Raw genomic sequence first — 19,745 nt, 5'->3', positions numbered from 1 at the left:
CTCTCCCGCGAGCCTCGCTCTCTCCTTCTCCGCCCCCGCTTCCCGACGCGCAGCCGACGGCTCACGCCCTCGATGCCGTCGCCTCAGGGGATGAAGCGGATGATGACGCGCTACTGGACACGTGCTCACTAATGGCGTCGGACAGCGAGGAATGGTCCGGTTCTGTCCGCTCCGCCTCCTCCACCAGAGCGTCCAGCAGGACTCACGCCAGTGTGGACGCCGAGCTTCTCCGCCTCCTCACGGCAGCAGTCGAACACCTGGGCCTCGAATGGTCCCCGCCAGCGGTGACTCCGCCCAACAGACTCGACGGGTGCTTCTTGCCCGCCAGTCGACGAGCTCCAGTGTCCAGGCCAGCGCCTTTTCTGCCGGAGCTTCACGAGGAGCTTACCAAATCCTGGGACGCTCCAGTTTCGGCCAGACTCCGTTCTCCGGCCTCATCTACTCTCTCTCGCGTAGACGGAGCCAAGGAGAAAGGGTATGACCGGATCCCACCGGTCGAACCAGCGGTTGCAGCGCATCTTTGCCCCCCATCCGCGAGATGGCGCTCAAAGACTGCCCTCCCGTCCAAGGCCTGCAGGACTACTTCGGCGTTTGCCAGCCGCGCTTTCTCCGCCGCTGGGCAAGCCGCCTCAGCCCTGCACACAATGGCGGTTTTACAAGTTTTTCAAGCCGACCTCCTCAGCCAGCTCGACGAGGGAAAACTTGATAAATCTGCTTTGACCGACCTGCGCAGTGCGACGGATCTCTCTCTTCGCACGACGAAAACAGCAGCCCAAGCGATCGGACGATCTATGGCTTCGCTGACTGTCATTGAGCGCCACCTCTGGCTAACGCTAGCCGACATGGGAGAGCAAGAGCGGTCCGTTTTTCTCAACGCCCCGCTCTCACCCGCCGGCCTCTTCGGCCCCGCGGTAAGTGGCCTCGTGGACAGCTTCTCGGAAGTTCAGAAGGCGTCACAGGCCATGAACCTCTTCCTGCCCCGCCGCTCGAGCTCCGCTGCAGGCCGCTCTAAAACTCAGCCTCCTGCACGCAGCCCCACGCGGCGCCCCTCCCGACCTCCAGCATCGCAGCAGCGTCAGCGCGGCCGACCCAGGTCCCGCTCCACCAGCCAACACAGGCCGCCACCCCCGCGGGGTCCCCGGCCTAGAGTTTCGCTGAAAACCGAGCCTGCGAAATCCTCCTAGCACTCGCAAGGAGGAAAAGACGGTTGAGTCCCGCCGCGGCCGGACCGCCGTCGAAGCTAACCTGTATCCCTCTGCCAGTCCCCTTGACAAAGGCTACTGCAGTAGTGTCCACCGCAGCCAACGAGCCAGTTTCTCAACTCTCTCGCCTGCACACAAACGCCGTTTTTACGGCGACCCAGATAAATCGAATAAAGAGTGTAAAATCTGGTCATCCGGCTCACGCCGTCAGTGCTATGAGTGTAGTAAACATGCCCACACCCCAGTGCTCATCACTACACACAAGCACAATCCCCCCTGTGTACCCCACAGAGTGCACTCACATAAAGCGCGCTACGGCCGCTCGAGTGTTAGCTGTAGGTCACGTGCCCACAACCCAGTGCTCACACCTACACAGTGCCCGCTCTGCCTCACACATTCGGGGACGAAAGCACTCCACCGCCGGCTGTGCGTTAATAAAGAGTCCTGTGCCCGCTATACAGCACGCACGCTCTCATGTACACACTCACGAGCCCGCCCCGCTTCCGCGCCGCGAGCCGTTGCTCAAAACGCTCTCTCACAGCGTCATTCAGCCGGCTGCCGCTATCAGCGAGCCCCCGTCTCCCCTCACTGTCACTGCGCGACTCGCGCACATACCGCCACAGGCTCCCCGTCCCGCGCTGTGCGGCGGGCGGGACCCGGAGGCTATCCGACCCCTAGCTATGAGTGCGAATGCATGGAAAGCTATTCCGGGAATGTCGGAATGGGTATTAAACACAGTGATAAAGGGCTATTCGCTTCAATTCGCTCGCCGCCCCCCGCGTTTTCGCGCCCGGGTCGAGACACAAGTGAAAGCAGATGCAGCCCATCTGCTTCACACAGAGATAGCGAATTTACTGCACAAAGGTGCCATAGAACGGGTTCACCCTCTGGCTGCCGAGGCAGGCTTATACAGCCGCTATTTCCTCGTACCCAAGAAGGGCGGAGCGCTCAGACCTATACTAGATCTGAGATATTTGAACAAAGCGCTCGTGAAACGACCGTTCAAAATGCTCACGACCGGTCAAATCCTCGCGCAGATTCGCCCGGGGGACTGGTTCATCTCTCTCGATCTGAAAGACGCGTATTTTCAGATTCAGATTATTCCCCGTCACAGGCCATTCTTGAGATTCGCCTTCGACGGTCAGGCATATCAGTACACCGTCCTGCCGTTCGGCTTGTCCCTGGCACCCCGTACTTTTACGAAGTGCATGGACGCGGCCCTCGCACCCCTGAGATCGAAAGGGATGCGAATTCTGAACTATCTGGACGATTGGCTCATTATAGCGCAGTCAACAGAGGAACTAGTTTCTCACAAGAAAGCGCTTCTCGGTCATTTGGAAAGCCTGGGTCTTTCCGTGAACTGGGACAAGAGCTCTCTAACCCCCAGCCAGTCTATCACTTTCCTGGGTATAGATCTGGATTCGGCGGCGATGACGGCCAGACTGTCAACACAGCGCGCGCGCCGTGTTCGGCACCTCGCCGCTTCCGTTCAGGTGGGAAAAGTTTTTCCCCTAAAAACCTTTCAGAGGCTTTTGGGCCATATGGCGTCAGCCGCAGCGGTCCTGCAGCTGGGTTTACTTCGAATGCGCCCGCTTCAGTGCTGGCTAAAGTCGGAAGTGTCCCGCAAAGCATGGATTTCGGGCCGTGCACCAGTCAGAGTGACTCAGCGCTGCGTCTCAGCCCTGCAGCCCTGGCTGGCGGCCGAATGGTTTCAGCGGGGAGTGTCGATGGGGGTCATCGCACACCGCAAAGTGGTCTCGACAGATGCGTCCAACATGGGTTGGGGAGCGACTCACGAGGGCAGTCCGATTTGCGGCCGGTGGTCGAATACGGAGAAAAGCCTTCACATAAACTGTCTAGAGATGCTGGCGGTCGAGAAAGCGCTGAAGCATTTTCTACCACTCCTACGGGGACACCATGTGCTAGTCCGCTCGGACAACATGTCAGTAGTGTCTTACGTGAACCGCCAGGGCGGAATCAGATCCAGAGCCCTGCGCGCTCTCACAGAGCGCCTCCTATCCTGGGCTCAGGGCCCGCTGCGCTCCCTAAGGGCAGCTCATGTACCCGGTCGCCTCAACGACGGCCCGGACAGACTGTCCAGGGACAACGTTCCCCCAGGGGAATGGTCTCTGCACCGCCAGACGGTCCAAGCGCTTTGGCATCGCTTTGGCAAAGCGGAGATCGACCTCTTCGCCGCGAGCGAGAACGCTCAGTGCCAGAGGTTTTTCTCGAAACACGAGGACGCGCTGGCCCAGACATGGCCCAGCGTTCCGCTGTATGCGTTCCCCCCGATCTCGATGCTGCCTCAAGTGCTAGCGAGGATCAGGGAGACGAACTGCGCAGCGCTCCTCATAGCCCCGCGCTGGGAAAACCAACCATGGTTTTCCGAGCTAATGAGGCTGACAGACACAGCCCCATGGCCGATCCCGGTGAGGAGAGATCTTCTCTCTCAAGCTCGAGGATCGATTCTGCATCCCCATCCAGAGCACTGGTCTCTGCATGCGTGGGAAATCAACGGATATTCGTTGATCTGCCAGAAGGGGTAATTAACACGATCACGCAGTCCAGAGCCCCCTCGACGAGGCGGCTCTATGCGTCTAAATGGTCAGTGTTTAACAAATGGTGTGTGGAAATGGGTTCTAATGCTCAGTCCTGTGGAGTCCCACAGGTATTGAACTTTCTCCAAGAGATGTTGGACGCGGGCAGGTCCCCCTCCACGCTCAAGGTTTACGTCGCGGCCATAGCAGCGTTCGCCGATTCGGCGCGCGGCCGCTCACTGGGCAGGGATGAACTCATCACCCGCTTTCTGCGAGGGGCCAGGAGGATGAACCCTCCCCGGCCCCCGTCAGTCCCTATTTGGGACCTGTCCCTGGTCCTAGAGTCCCTGAAAGTGCATCTGTTCGAGCCTTTGGACTCTGTGGAGTTGAAATACTTGACGCTTAAAACCGTTTTTCTGCTAGCTCTGGCTTCAGTCAAACGAGTGGGCGATTTGCATGCGCTGTCTGTCAGCGCGTCGTGCCTCGAGTTTGGACCTAACGACTCGTTAGCCATTCTCAAACCGAAGCACGGCTATGTCCCCAAAGTGTTAGGTACTCCCTTTAGGGCTCAAGTCATTACCCTATCGGCCCTGCCGTCATCCGGCAGTGAGGAGGGTGTCAACCGCCTTTGCCCGGTCAGGGCGTTAAGGTGTTATGTCACGCGCTCTGCAGCCTTCAGGCTCTCAGAGCAGCTTTTCGTTTCGTTTGGAGGGCGCGCTAAGGGTCGCGCCGCCTCGAAACAGACGCTATCCAGATGGATAGTGGACGCTATTGCGGCAGCATATGCGTCAAAAGACCTGCAATGTCCGTTGGGCATACGGGCTCATTCCACCAGAGGCATGGCCTCATCGTGGGCATGGTCCAGCGGGATTTCCATTCATGACATTTGTATGGCGGCGGGCTGGGCGTCCCCCTCCACTTTTGTTAGGTTTTATAACCTGGAAGTTCCCGCTCTGCAGGCAAAACTTCTGTCAGTCTAGTCGTGTTCATGTCCTGCCCATATGCGCAGGTTGTACTATTGACTAGCTTGTCTGTTGAGCTGCACGCTCAGGGTCAGTATACATAGACCGGCCTTGCCGTTCTTGCGTTCCCTAGATGTGCTTATGAACATGTGTTGGCCCGCACCGCTGGCCACCTGTTTTTCACCTCTATGCTCTTCATAGAGTCATATGTGATTGTTAGGCTCGCACGGCGTGGACAAGGGGTTCCCGCAGCGTAAGCAAGCTTACGCAATACGAGAGAACCTCTCGTAAGAGAACGATACTCGGTTACTCACGTAACCTCGGTTCTCTCTAGAGAGGGAACGAGTATTGCGTTCCCTGCCGTGCTTGAAGCCTGTAGCTCGTGTCGCTTCATTCGACAGAAAACAGAGAATATAGCCTACGAGCCTTCCTTATATATGCTCTGACGCCGCCCATTCTGGCGGGCTGTGACGCGCTAGGGCGCGCGCGCCCTCATTGGGCGTGACGTCACGCCAGGCTCACTGGTAGGCTTAAGCAGTTGCCGCGCGGCAGCCAATGAGCGCGCAGTATGCCGCTCTAGCTCAGCTGCCCGCAGCTGCACTGCGTTGACAAAAAATGAAATTAAGGATAATTTTTGGCTTCAGTATCTCGAGAAAAGAAGACTTTCCCGCAGCGTAAGCAAGCTTACGCAATACTCGTTCCCTCTCTAGAGAGAACCGAGGTTACGTGAGTAACCGAGTATCGTTTTATCAAACAATATACTTGTTTTTTTTTTTTTTTACTATTTAGTGCACAAAACCCTTTAGTCTATGGCAGTACTTAGACACACACAGACATCAAGAAATAGCATATGAATCTCAACAATGGTGACAATCAAACAAAATAACCAGATAATCAGATCAACTCCAGCTGCATAATTTATTAAAGCCGCAATGCATGCTGGGAGATATGGGTGAGTTTTGATTGGTGGTACCCAGCATGCACTGCAGCATGAAGCATTTCATTGATTGTCACCATTGTTGAGAGTCATACACTGATTCTTGATAGCTGAGTAATAATGTAGAGGAAAAAGTTTAATGGACTAAATATCTCTAAAATCATTAATATTATTTGATAAACAACATTGCTCACATACTGTCAAATTAAATGGCTTCTATTATAAACCTTCAAAAACACAAGTCCTATATAATTAGACTGTGAATTAGGTCAAGGATTCAGGCCACAACATGATGATATCATCATCCTCATCAATAAACAGAATACACCACCTGATCTCATGGCTTTTTTAGCTATAACAATTGTGCTTTATAAACACACAATTATAGCAGTCAGAGAAAATTTTATATTACCAAGGCATGGGTCAAGAGCACAACTAAAGCAAACGCTAACCACCATCATGGTGACTTTAAAATACAAAAATATTTATCTTTATTTATTTATTTATCTACCGGAAGTTAAATACAGTAAATCTGGTTAGTTTTAAGTGAAGCTGGTAATAAGTGTACGGCCATGCATTTCACATTTTTGTTTGGCAAAATGACATCAGCAGAGGTCAAAATCTTGACATCAAATTGACATCGATACTTTGACGTCAATATGACTTTCATTTTTGACCTATTTTTTGACGTCATTTTGACATCAAGGTGCCCGCTGGGTTATAAACAACAAAAACGTAAATTTGTGAAAACGGCATGCATATTAAGTGTTTGCGTAGTGTTTGTTTACAAAGTGACATCGCCAACTACTGAACCTGGCATGCATAATACAACCTTTTTAGTCATTATCACAAATCAGTGTGAACAGGGATCGTTTCGACATTGTTGTTGTCTGTTTTTTGTACAATGTTTTTGTGTAAACATACCCTTAGATTTCCCCCATTAGAATGTCTTATATATTCACATAGGCCTACAACTTTCAAATCTCACTCTACAACAGTTCCTCAATAAACCCAGCCAGCAATGCAACGCATTCTCATCCTTGGGTGTCATATACTGACTCTTTTGACATTTCGTCGACATCGAACGCACATGGCACCCTTTAGCGTCAATATGACACGCACAGAGCTTTGTTCGGTTATGGGTAGGTTTAGGTCTGGTGTAGGGTTACGGTTAGACCGCTAGGAGGCGCCTTCTGGCCCGTTTCTATCTGCGTCTCATATTAACGCTAAAGGGTGCCATGTGCGTTCGATGTCGACGAAATGTCAAAAGCGTCAATATATGATGCCCTAGGATGAGAATGGGCTGAGCAATGACATGTGGGGCCCAGATGAGGGCTTCATGGGCGGCAAATGTGGGCCCCATTATGGGCTTGCACCCGGGATCCACACTGGGGCAAGCCGTGGAAGCCCAGACGTACTAAAAGTGGGACCTATAAGGGTACTGCATGGGTCTTAATTGGGCAATTCATGTCAGACCCATTTGGGCCCCACATGTCATTGCTGGCTGGGAAAGCATCACATCCCGAAGATTTCATTTACAGTACATAAACTGTTGTTTGCTGTGATCATGATGTGCCATCATTGCCACACATGACCCAGCTCTGGCTGACAGGAGGCCAGCAGTGCCATCTTGAGGACACATTCGGGCCAAGATCACTTGTTATGTATAACACATCAGTGAACATCACAGGTTTAAGTGATTATAAAAAAAAATAAAAAAATAAAAAAAAAACTTCTGTCAGAAAATACTAGTAATCCACAGGCCCTTCACAAGTGTTGCATTATCAGATGAGATGAACAAAGACAGCTGGAAGACGATGAGAAGATTTGTTCTCTCAAAAGGAAACTGAGCGATAACAGTGGAAGAGATGTTATCTGTGAGAGTTTTGTATGCATCACCAGTTTAAGACCATCCCATTTCTTCATGATTGAATAACTCGAATATATGAAGTGATTATGTTTATGTAGGCTATGACCATTTTCAATAGGATAAATAACAAATGACCTAGGCTACTACTGCTTAACCAAATATTTTGCATCTGGCTGTCCCAGAAGAAAGATGACCAATCAATGTGATTTTCTGTGGTCGTGGTACCACCGAACTGGTAGTTCTACGTCGTACAGTGAGAGAGGTTCAAAGACAGTTTTTGTAATGGTCTTGCGACCTAAGGTGCGATCATTTACTGACAGTGTCAGAGATTTAGGATGATCATCTCAAAGTGTGTTCTACTGACTAGCCACATGAAATGGCGTACTGATCAATGCGACATGGCCCTAAAACTATTTACCTCAAGCTCCATTTGCAAATTTGGCCTATTTTCCCCAAGCAATGACCGCGCCAATATTCTCCTCTTTCACTTCCTCTTTTTTTCAGCGCACATAAAAAACATTCATCTGGCTCTAAGATGCATCTACTGATTTACAAATCAATTAGTTTTGCCCTAAATATGAAGGACCTGAATGAAGCACATTTCCTTGATCATGTTAACTCTGTTTTATGCTGGCACTGACATGACGAGTTTGTCCTATGTGAAACCACACATTTCTTAATTTATACTTGCATTTACTTGCATCTTTTAGCATCCGATTACTGAACATTTGAAGTGCTTTCTGTCTAATTGTCTGCAATATCATACTGACTGAATGAGAGCAATGCAGCAATATTTTCAATAAATGCTAAAGTGTTTTTGCGTCTTGTTGAATTTAATTTATTTCAATGAACTTTGAAAATGAACATTTTTATATATTGTTGTTGATAAAAATTCAAAATTCAAAAAATATTAGGCTTGTTTGATTTGACTCAATCTATTCTTCTTATATACTTAAAAAGGGTGGGAAGTTTTCCTCTATTTAATTAAGTTCACAAAATTATTTTTTTTAAATCAGCTTGTGAAATGTATGCAAGATTATGACTCATCTTAAGCAGAGAGAAACTCAGAGTTTGTCCTGCATGAAACCACAGGTCTTCAAAAGTGTTGCATTATCAGATGAGCCTGATGCTTCATGATTATTTTATCTCTGTATTGATCTCACAGTGACTCAAATATATTTCTGAATGTGAAAAATGTACTTTGTTGTCCCACCACAACTCTAAAGTAGAAGAAGGTTTTGGAAATGTTCCTTAATTGTGACTAATAAAATATTTCTTGAAGCCTTCCTGAAAAGTGCTGATTCCATGAGAGATGTTTATTATAGAAATAAATCAGAGAAATAAGACTGGGCCAAACTGTGAATTATCATTCATTGCATTTCAAATTGTAGTTGCTTCAATTTAACAAGTTTTTTTTAACAATTCTTTACAAGTTTTAACTCAGATGTTCAAACTGCAGAGAGAGAAAAACAATGTTTTCATTACCACTTTTGTCTGTGAAGCATTGTAATGATACACCTTACTAATATTTATCACTTTTATGGTATCTCAGGGGTCATTGACTGGTTACAGAGGACAGGACCTCTTTTTAAACTCAGTTTCAGGGTTCTGTCACTCCTGTTTATTCTTGGTTTTGGTGACAGAACTCTGCTATCGTCTCATCATGGTGAGTGTGCGGTTTCGAGCTCGCTCGGGCTGTGCGTTATTCTGTCCAATGAGTAATTTAGAGTGTGGAGCGGGGTGTTCAGATCCCGTCACTTCAGTCTAGTTTGGTTACGGCTTATGAGTGTTCTCATTGGCTGCGTGTTCGTAACTTGTTTTGTTTGAGCACATGACTTGTGATTGTTGTGATTAATTTTTTCTTTGTTCTGTTTAGTGCAGGGGTCTCCAAACTCGTTCCTGGAGGGCCTCTGTCCTGCAGAGTTAAGCTCCAAACCTGATAAACTCTCATGCCTGTATCTCTCTAGTAATCCTGAATTGATTGGTTGAGATGTGTTTGATTAGGGTCCCAGATAGCAAGCAACCATCGAAACAATGCTAAATCAGTGATACTGTGTCAATGTTAAATGCATTGAATTAACATCACTTTTGCACCTGCAATTAATGTTGAATTTTTATTTTTATTTTTAAAATTCATCCAAAATCAATGGTGATGGCATTGAATGTGATGCTGGTTCAACATCATGTTTGCACTCTCAGAAAATGAAACACAACAACTATAACATGAAATCAACTGGAAATAAAAGAAGACCATAAATCTCTCAAGATCTCAGCAGAAGGTCTTTTTGAGAATTAACAGAGGTCTAGATGTTGATGTTTTATAAAAAAAATGTTTGGTCGCCATTATGGTGATCAGTGTTTATTTTAGTTGGCCAGTTTGGCTCTTGGCTTTTTAAGTGAGTTTGTAGTCTTTGCAACAAAGATGATCAGGGGTCTATACCATGATGAACAAACACACCCAGGGTTACAAGATTAGTTTTGAGTTGACAAAACCAAACCAGTCCAACCAGGCTTTGTTGGTACTGTGATGCTGATCATCAACTTTCTCTGTCAACTCAGGCTTTGATTTTGAGGTGTGACATCAGCAGCGCGATTCACTACAGAATGTTACGAGATTGAAAAATCACAGCAAGAAGAAAATAGCTGTCTATGAAAGAGGACAACTAAAATAAAAAGCCTTGCTATATCAGTGCAAGTAAAAGTTGTGAAGTTATTTGATAAAGGTAGAGAAAATGTAACATTTAACCTCACATATAGTCATTTATAGCTTTATCTATTGGTTCTAAAGCGTATTTATGTGTCATTTTTAACTTTTGAAAAGTTTTGGACAATCTCACACAAATTTCTTTAGTTACAAATGATTTTTATCACATCAGTGGAGTTCATTACCTTCTTTTCTTATTACTTTTAAGTTCCAAAAGTGAATCAATTAATTCAAATTACAATGAATGCAATTGTTTAACTGCAGTCTTTGTCTGATATTAAAGCAGACAAATTGATCTGCTTTATCAATGCAGAAATGTCCTCCATGAACACCTGCAATTACTGATAAAGCACAAACCTAATAAAAGTCAAGGGTCAAGAGCCCAACTAAAGCAAACACTGATCTCCATGATGGTGACCTCAAACGAAACATTTTCAATAAGACATCAACATCTTAAGGGTATAGGCCGGGGACAATTGTAGGGGGTCAATCGGACACACCCTTGTGTTTATACTGTGCGAGTTTGTCATCAAATGTTCCAGTCTTGAGTTGCCCAGTCAAACTGCTGCTCATGTTTTCTCTCATGGGGTAGTTTTTTTTTTTTTTTTCATGTTATTATTAATAAAAAGCCCATCTTGAGTCTTCGCCTCATCCCTTTACCTCAACCCACACTCAGGGAAAGGTCTAGGATTTGGATTAGGGATGGATGGTATGTTTTCATTAACTATTCCAGGCAAATTCACCATCATGTACCATTATTACACATTCTGAACAGATCAGGTTGAAAAACATCTAAGACAAGTTTGACCAGTGTAAAACCACACATATAGACCAGATCTTCACAAGTGATAATCAGAAGATGTTAATCAGATGACCTAGATGCATAAAATTCACGCTATTAACACACACCATCAACAATATAAATAAGGCACCCTCCTCATCTCTTATTGTCTTCTGACTGTGGGACTGAATTTTCTGATCTTCTCCTCTCATCATTGCTGAACTTCTGAAAAATAACGCAAAGAAAACAGAATCTGACAAAAGAGACAACAGAATTGTCAGGTAAGTTTAGGGTTAAAGTAAAATGTCAATATAACACTTCCACCAGTGTAATAATAATCAGATTTAAGTGATTTTGTAAAAAAAAAAAAAAAAAACGTTGAATTTAAAACCATATTCTGAACAATTTTATTGTACATATTCCTTTCCATTATATTTCATGTCATAGATTCAGTATTTGTGAGACGCTGTTGTGTTTCTGTTTGTCTTTCATCATCTGTTCTTCACTAGATCTACTAGATCATCAGAGGGATTTGACTGAATCAAGATGCTGCTGATCATTGAAGCTCTTCTTCTCATTTTAGCTGCTCTAGGACAGGTAAGCTTGTGTTCTAGTATGAATATTACAGACATGAATACTGATCATGTGATCATTATGATTTCTGTTTCTGCAGGATCACAGAGCTGCTGCTGTTGAAGGACAGATATTTCCACTGGATATGGCACTGGATTCTGTTGATGATCAATATAACGGTTGTAGAGATAAAATGGCAGAACGTGTGGAGACAAAACTTCTAAAAAATGACCTCAATAACTTGAATATTTTTAAAACGGCTTGGGAAAAAGGAAAAGAGTTTGTCAAGACCCCCAAAAAAGGTTTGAATAAGACTCATGAAATTGCCATTTATGTGTACAGTGATGCTCTTGTATATAATCCCTTCAATCTTGACACTCGTCGTGATAAAAAACAGTACAAACAGAAGACATACAAATGGTATTCACTTTACTTTCTGTTAACAGATGCAGTACAGATTCTGAACAATTTAAACAAACAAACAAACAAACAAAACAAATGCTATACAACTTATCGTGGCACTACAGTTGAGTTTGATAAGAAAGTTCTGAACAAAGAGGTTCGTTTCGGCTCCTTTTCATCCTCCTCTCTTGATCGTAAGAAAGCAAAAGGTTTTGGAAAAGTATCTTGTTTTGAAATCTTCACTTGTGAAGGCGCTGATGTGTCAGAATATTCGAAACTTCGTCATGAGAAAGAGGTGCTGATTCCTCCATATGAGAAGTTTAAAGTCACTGCTGTCAGAACAAGAAGAGATCAGAAAGATCTCTGGTGTGAAAATGTGTTTGTGTTGAAAAGCTCTGGAATAAGAAGTGACTTGGACTGTGCTCTATTTAAGAAAAGAACCAAGACCAAAACAAAGTACTGAGAGTCATACTGAAATTACTGAACAAACTGATTTGAATTTATGATATATTCATGTACATCATCTCCAACATTATTTCCTCTTGGTTTAGTTCAATAATAATTTGTTAGAAAACACAATTTGTTTAATTTCAACTAAACTAAATAAAGTTATTTTAAGTGACCCAATTCAGTGTCCTCAGACTGATTTTATATGCATCTAATTTCTTAATTTATATTTATATATAATTATATATATATATATATATATATATATATATATATATATATATATATATATATATATATATATATATATATATATACATATATATATATATATATATATATATATATATATATTTGCATCATATTACTGAACAATTTTAGTGCTTTCTATCTAACAAACGTTCAGCGATAGCATATTGACTGCTAAATGATCTTCTGAGTGCAATGCATTTATGAAATGAGCAATAGCTGCTAAAACCTGTGAAATGACGAGTCTCTTCTTAAGTGTTCATCCCTTTACATTCAGTCTAAACTAATGTTGCTAGTACGTAAATAAAATAAAATAATTGAAAACTTTGATTAATTAAATTAGTGTAACAAAATGTCCATTTGTTTAAAGTCTTCTTATATGAACTTTAATTGTGTGGAAAAGCTTTCCTCAATTGAATAAACCCTTGTGCATCAATTCAAAACAGTTACTCAGAGGGCCTTATAAAGGGGAAACATGTCTGTGTCAAAACATGTCATGAAAGTTTGAAGTTTGTGAGTACAGACTTAAGTCTGGTCTCATTTTAAAGAAGACCCTGGATAAAATATTGTTGAAGATATTTTTTTATATAAAACATGAAACAAAACAAGTTATAGAGGTTTAAGTTATGAAAATAACTTATGAATATTATTTTACATAAAATATATTTTATAAAGCTCCTAGAAAAAAAGATTTTGTTTGAGCGCAATACCAGATTTTCCCCATTAGATGCCAGCAAAGCTGCAAAGCTTCCCTGTCCGTTTGTTAATTGTATTATCAAGGTAAATAAAGCCAGTGAATGTGCCTCATGCGTCCCTCCTGTATCTTCACCTGATACAATGATGACAATAAAGTACTTTAAATTGAGTGAAAAAATGAAGTACGGAGAAAAGTCATGCAGCTCACCTTACTGTCTGCATGCATAATAATAATTCTATTTTAACTATCTTTAGCCATTATTTCATTAATGATAATTGTTGGGCACCGTGTGCTGCTATGGATTTCACAGTTTTTCTTTTTTTCTTTTTCTACAGTGTATTTTAAAGGTGTTGTGTGTGATTTTTAGTGGCATTGTGGTGAGGTGACGAATTGCAACCAACAAAAGTTAGTCTGCGTCTCTTTTTCTGTTCTCTTCTTTCCTTCAGTGATTCTGCTTGTTAACAGGCTTATTAAAGGGTAAGTATTTTACACTTAAAGCCCTGTTTACAGATCGTTTCTGATTAAATAGAACGCTTAAGATTAAAATTTGGACACATGCTGCACAGCAAAAACTCCAGTGTTAAATTAACACTCCTGGGAGTGTATATGAGTCCACACTCAAAAGTGTAAAGTGTTAAAATATGAGTGTTAAATTAACACTCAAGAGTGTTAAAGTTAATGAGATAATTAAGTGATTAGTTTAGTGATGATTGAGCATTATTGAAGACACCTGATGTTAACAAGCAGAATCACTGAAGGAGGAAATCACTATTTGTAAGTTACCATTAAGGTGATGGGTGTTTGCTTTAGTTGGGCTCTTGACACTTATATGTTTACTTTAAATTTTGCTTGTCTGCTGTTATTGATTTATAACAGTCAGATGAACAAAGTGACAATGTGATCTGATGGTGTTGGTTATGTTTTGACATAATCATGTTGTGATCCGTATAATAAAACTTATTGAGATGGCTTAAATTGTTAATTACAGCAGCTCTGTGATTCTACAGCACATGATTTTCAGTATTTTTCATATAATACAAAAATATTTCTTAACCATTGTTCTGATCAAAAGACTTTCAAATGAATTTATTTAGAAACACAGACATCAATAATCAGCCTGTGAATCTCAACAATGGTGACAATAATAAAGCATGTTGCAGTGGCTGCCACCAATCACAACTCATTAATGGCTCCCATCATGCATTGCGGTATGAATAAATTATGATCTGAATTGTCTGTGTAATTTACTTTTCCTAATTGAATATTCTGCTCGTCACCATTGTTGAGATGCATAGACTGAATCTTGACGTCTGTGTGTGCCTAAAAGAAAGATTTTTGTTTGTTTTCAAAACAACTTTTAAGAAATCCTTTGTATTATATCTAAAATTCTGGATATTTATGCAGATTCACAGTTATGCTGTAATCAACAACATAAATCTAAGTCAGAAAAAAGGATCTTAATGAGTTCAGTGATCAATTTCAAATGATGATTGTCATAATATAACCAACACCATCAAATCCCTTTTTCTCTTTGTTCATCTGGCAGTTATAAGATACAACAGCCAAACAAAATCTAAAGTAAACATATAAGGGTCAAGAGCCCGACTAAAGCAAACACCCATCACCATAACGGTGGCTTACAATTTGTGATTTTCTCCTTCAGTGATTCGGCTTGTTAACATCAGGTGTCTTCAATAATGCTCAATCATCACTAAACTAATCACTTAATTATCTCATTAACTTTAACACTCTTGAGTGTTAATTTAACACTCATATTTTAACACTTTACACTCTTGAGTGTGGACTCATATACACTCCCAGGAGTGTTAATTTAACACTGGAGTTTTTGCTGTGTGCTGTCCCGAGAATTTTAGGTTTATTTCGCTTTCCCCAAAACCTCTAGAATATAGGTGCACTGGAACACTCCTTCCTAAAACACATTAAACTTTCGTTTACAAAGACGTGAAACTCACCGAGTGGTCAGGGGTGTCCACTGATATGCTCAACCAAAAATCGCTGCAAAAGATGCTTTCCAACAGGTGTTTTACCATTCGTTGTAAAACTGTGGATCTATTTTTCCAAACGTCTCACACCCGTAGATTCTTTCATTGAGAGCTTGAATAATAGACACTCCAGCCCAGTTGGTGGCGATAATGCACCTTTGCCGATTGCAAGCAAACCGCTGGCATTTCATTGAATACACAGAAGAAGCAGAAGAAGAAGCAGCGGAGTAATACCTTACCTCACACAGCACATTCAATACAAATCAATGGAGTTGGACAAAAACTACGATAAAACCTGTTGGAAAGCATCTTTTGCAGTGGAAGGTGCGAGCGCTAGAGAATAAATAAATAAATAAATAAAGAGCGCACGGATGGCACCCTAACAGGCTAGCAAATTACTAGCATGTTGTGTTTGCAATAACGATTTAGATTGAAGCTAGCGATGTCAGATCAATGTGTGATATTGATTAAGTTATATTTAGCAGTATAAATAATAAGAAACGACAGTAAATAAAGATTAAAACAGAAAAATACGAAGGTTACAGACGCAAACCAATGCAACGCAGCAGCAGCAGGGCAGACAATAGCAGTCTGTGTATCAACCTCATTCAGTGTATGAATCTCAACAATGGTGACAAACAGAATATTCAATTAGGTAAAGGAAATTACTAAGACAATTCTGATGATAATTTATTCATACTGCAATGCATGATGGGAGTCATTAATGAGTTTTGATTGGTGGCATCCAGAATGCACTGCAACATGCTTTATTATTGTCACCATTGTTGAGATTCACAGGCTGATTATTGATGTCAGTGTGTCTAAATAGAGTATTTAAAAAAAAAATTTGATCAGCTTAACTTTTAAGAAATATTTTGAATTATATTGAAAGTCATTTGCTGTAGAATTCCATGTTACTATATCAACAAGTTAGACATAACTTTTTAAATGGAAGTTGTGATTCAGATCAAAAAATGCTTGTCAAATCATAACCAACACCACCTGATCATCTTTTCTCTTTGTTCATCTGAGAGTTATCACTCAGATAGAACAGTCAAACTAAATCTAAAGTTGATGATTTAAGGGTCAAGAGCCCAACTAAAGCAAACACTGATCATCATAATGGTGTCTTAAAATATTTTCTCCTTCAGTGATTCTGCTTGTTAACATCAGGTGTCTTCAATAATGATCAATCATCACTCATTGAATCACGTAATTATCTCATTAACTTTAACTCTTGAGTGTTAATTTAACACTCATATTTTAACACTTTAACACTCTTGAGTCTGGAGCCATATAACTCCCAGGAATGTTCATTCAAAAATGGAGTTTTTTTTTTTTTTTTTTTTTTGCTGTGTACCACGATAAGTTTGACTACAGACATGATCCTGGATTCTTTTGAGAGGTAACACTTCACTAGCCTGACTACGTCAGACCTCTTACTTCCGCTCAATTTCATTTTGCTTCTGTACTCAGTCTGAGACAGCGTCATAGCTTTCCGTTTTCCTCCGGCCTCAAAACAGCCGGCCAATCAACGAACAGAGGGCGGGCTGAGAGCCGTGACGTAGACACGGATTGTACCGTTGATGCGTAGATTTACTTCACATCTGCAAAAGTCGTTCACAGCCATGTTCACTCCGGTATTTCGCTCGATGGTTTTGTTTTCGCATCATACATGTGTTTACAGTGGAAGTTAGATGCGGCTGAGCATGCGCATAACACACACCATAACCAAACGTTATGTGATTGGCTTACAGGTAACCAATGATTTTAAACTTCAGACAACCCCCCCCCCCCCCCCCCCCCCGCGGGAAAGAAAACGCTTTTCAATTATGCCATGCCACCCTCTGTCTACGAAGCAAAGCGAAGTAGCAGAGTTTGGTATTACCAGGCTAACACTTCACTCCTCAAGCCTCAGGAAATTTCACTTTTGTAATGTTGGCCAGACAGAATGTCTGTTACAGTTTATTGCACTGCACTGTTCAGGTCAGGTCTTTTCCCTCCAATGTCAGATAAAAGAGAAGATACAAATTAACCTTAACAAACAACCTTATATCATACAACTTTTAATCCATAATCTTTTCATTTGCATTTCCATTGGCTTTAATGTTCTTGTTACACTTCTGTGTCTGGTGGAATATAATTAATTCCCTGTGCCACAAATATCTTTGAAAATGTTTCGATACCCATATGCTTTTCGAAAAAGGGTCACACTTGGGCTGTTTGCATCAAAAGTGTGTTAAATAGATTTTAAATATTTTATTATAAACACTGTGCTATACTATAACAAGAGGTCAAGCATTGTTGTGGTAATCAGATACTTTTTAAAACACTTTGTGCACAAAACATTTTGAACTACTGCCATATTTAGAAACACTCAGAGACATCAAGAATCAGCATATGAATCTCACATATGAGATGCATCTGACACACACTGATCAGTGATAAACCTTGGGATGAGTTCTGTGACCCGCAAGCTATTTAATGATGGAGGTTATGTCATCGTCAATAAATAATCAACAGATCACCCCCAGCATTTCTCTCTGCTCTCTGCCTCTGGGGTGAGGGGGGAGTGGGGAGTGACAAAATGGTTGCATCTGTGGTTCTCTTACGAGAGTTCTCTCGTACTGCGTTTTGCTAAAAACGCTATGGGAAAAGTCTCTTTTCACGAAAACACTGAAGCAAAAAATTATCCTTTAATTTTCATATATGTAAAACGCGTTGCGGCAGCAGCAGACAGCTGAAGCAAGACGGCTTGTCTGCTCATTGGCTGCTCTGCGGCAACTGCATAAGCCTATCGAGCGCAGGCTGATGCAACATCAGGCCAATGAGGGCGCTTCGCGCCCTCCTCGCCACTTCCCGCCGAAACGGGCGTGGCTTATCCCTATAAAAGGAGCTCGAAAAGGCTGATTCACTCAATTTTGATCTCTTCAGCGGAGCGCACGCATCGCTGGATCACGGAAGCAAGCGTCGTCGAAGCAAGCACCTCAGCGGGACGAGCCCTCGAAGCTGCTGGCCAACGCCGCCTTCTACAGCCGTACCTACTGCGCTTTCCGACGCATTATATCCTTTACTGCTATTGCTCTGTTTTTCTGTGTGTGCGTGTGGTATTTCAGTAACACTCACCCCCTAAAAGAGCGGCGTCTTTCTCAAGATGCCTTCCTGCGGCTCGTGCAGAGCCCCACTCGCCGAGGGAGACAACCACCTCATCTGTGTTTCCTGCCTCGGTGAGGACCATGCAGCGCTCGCGCTCGCTGACGGCGGCTGCCCTCACTGCGAGCTTTTGCCGATGGTGGCTCTGAGGACCCGCCTGGCATCCTTCGCGAAGCCTGCATTCACCGCCGCGATGCCGCGCCGAAAGAAACGGCGCTCGCAGCGGATCCCGGAACCCGCTCCAGCCCGACTAAGCTCGCCGGTTCGCCCGCTAGCTTCACCGGCCTCGCTCGAATCACTCCCCGATGCTCAGCGCCCGCAGTCTGCCGCCGCTTCATCTGAGGGGGTCGTTTCAGAGGCCGCGTCGGGGGATAAGGATTCCTGTTCTCTCCTGGCTTCGGACAGCGAGGATTGGGCGGTCTCTGAGGATCCCGCGCCTCCTGCCCAAAAGCCCTCGGTGAGAGCCAGCATCGAGACGGAGCTCATGCGGATACTCGCGCTGGCCGCGGCGAGCCTCGGCCTCGAGTGGTCTGCACCGGAGCCCCCCTCTCGCACCCGGCTAGATGGTAGCTTCCTCCCCGGTGAGCGCTCTTCTCCGGAATCAAAGCCCGCTCCTTTTCTTCCTGAGTTACATGAAGAAGTTGCGAAGGCCTGGAACGCTCCCTACTCTGCGCGGACGCGCTCATCTGTGTCGCCTGCATTTTCCTCGCTGGATAATGCCAAAGACCGAGGCTACCTCTCTCTGCCGCCGGTGGAACAGGCGATAGCGACCCATCTTTGCCCGCCCTCTGCTGGACGGCGGACTAAACCGGTGTTGCCTTCGAAAGCCTGCCGCATGACGTCATCACTGCTCGTGAGAATATTCTCCTCCGCTGGGCAAGCAGCGTCAGCGCTACACACCATGGCTACCTTACAGATTTTCCAGGGAGATCTCCTCCGTAAGTTGGATGAGATGGGACCTGATGCTATCTGTTTGGCGGATCTAAGGAGTGCTTCGGATCTGGCGCTCCGAGCTACCAAGGCTGCCGCGCAAGCAATGGAACGGTGTATGGCTTCCGCCACTGTCGCTGAAAGGCACTTGTGGCTGACGCTCACGGAGATGGCCGATTCCGAGCGCACAGCGTTTCTCGACGCCCCGCTGTCTTCCGCTGGCCTCTTTGGTTCTTCTCTCTCCGAGTTCGTGGAGAGATTTACCGAAGCCCAGAAAGCGTCCCAAGCCTTCAAGCAC

General features: G+C 44.0%; 1 protein-coding gene across 1 annotated transcript; it reads left to right on the top strand.

Moving 5' to 3' along the window:
• Positions 1–11,539: 11,539 nt before the first annotated feature.
• Positions 11,540–18,595, top strand: LOC308695761 (ecto-ADP-ribosyltransferase 5-like; the record flags this gene model as incomplete). Its single annotated transcript, XM_081373959.1, has 3 exons — positions 11,540–11,590; positions 11,667–12,424; positions 18,481–18,595. 3 exons carry the CDS (start codon positions 11,540–11,542, stop codon positions 18,593–18,595), a joined length of 924 nt encoding a protein of 307 aa, XP_081230085.1.
• Between the last annotated feature and the right edge of the window lie 1,150 nt (positions 18,596–19,745).

This window comes from Scardinius erythrophthalmus (genome assembly GCF_964197995.2).
Source record: "Scardinius erythrophthalmus genome assembly, chromosome: 1".
NCBI lineage: Eukaryota > Metazoa > Chordata > Actinopteri > Cypriniformes > Leuciscidae > Scardinius > Scardinius erythrophthalmus.
Note: the sequence above shows the minus strand (reverse complement) of the source record. Positions and strands in the feature narration are given on the sequence as shown.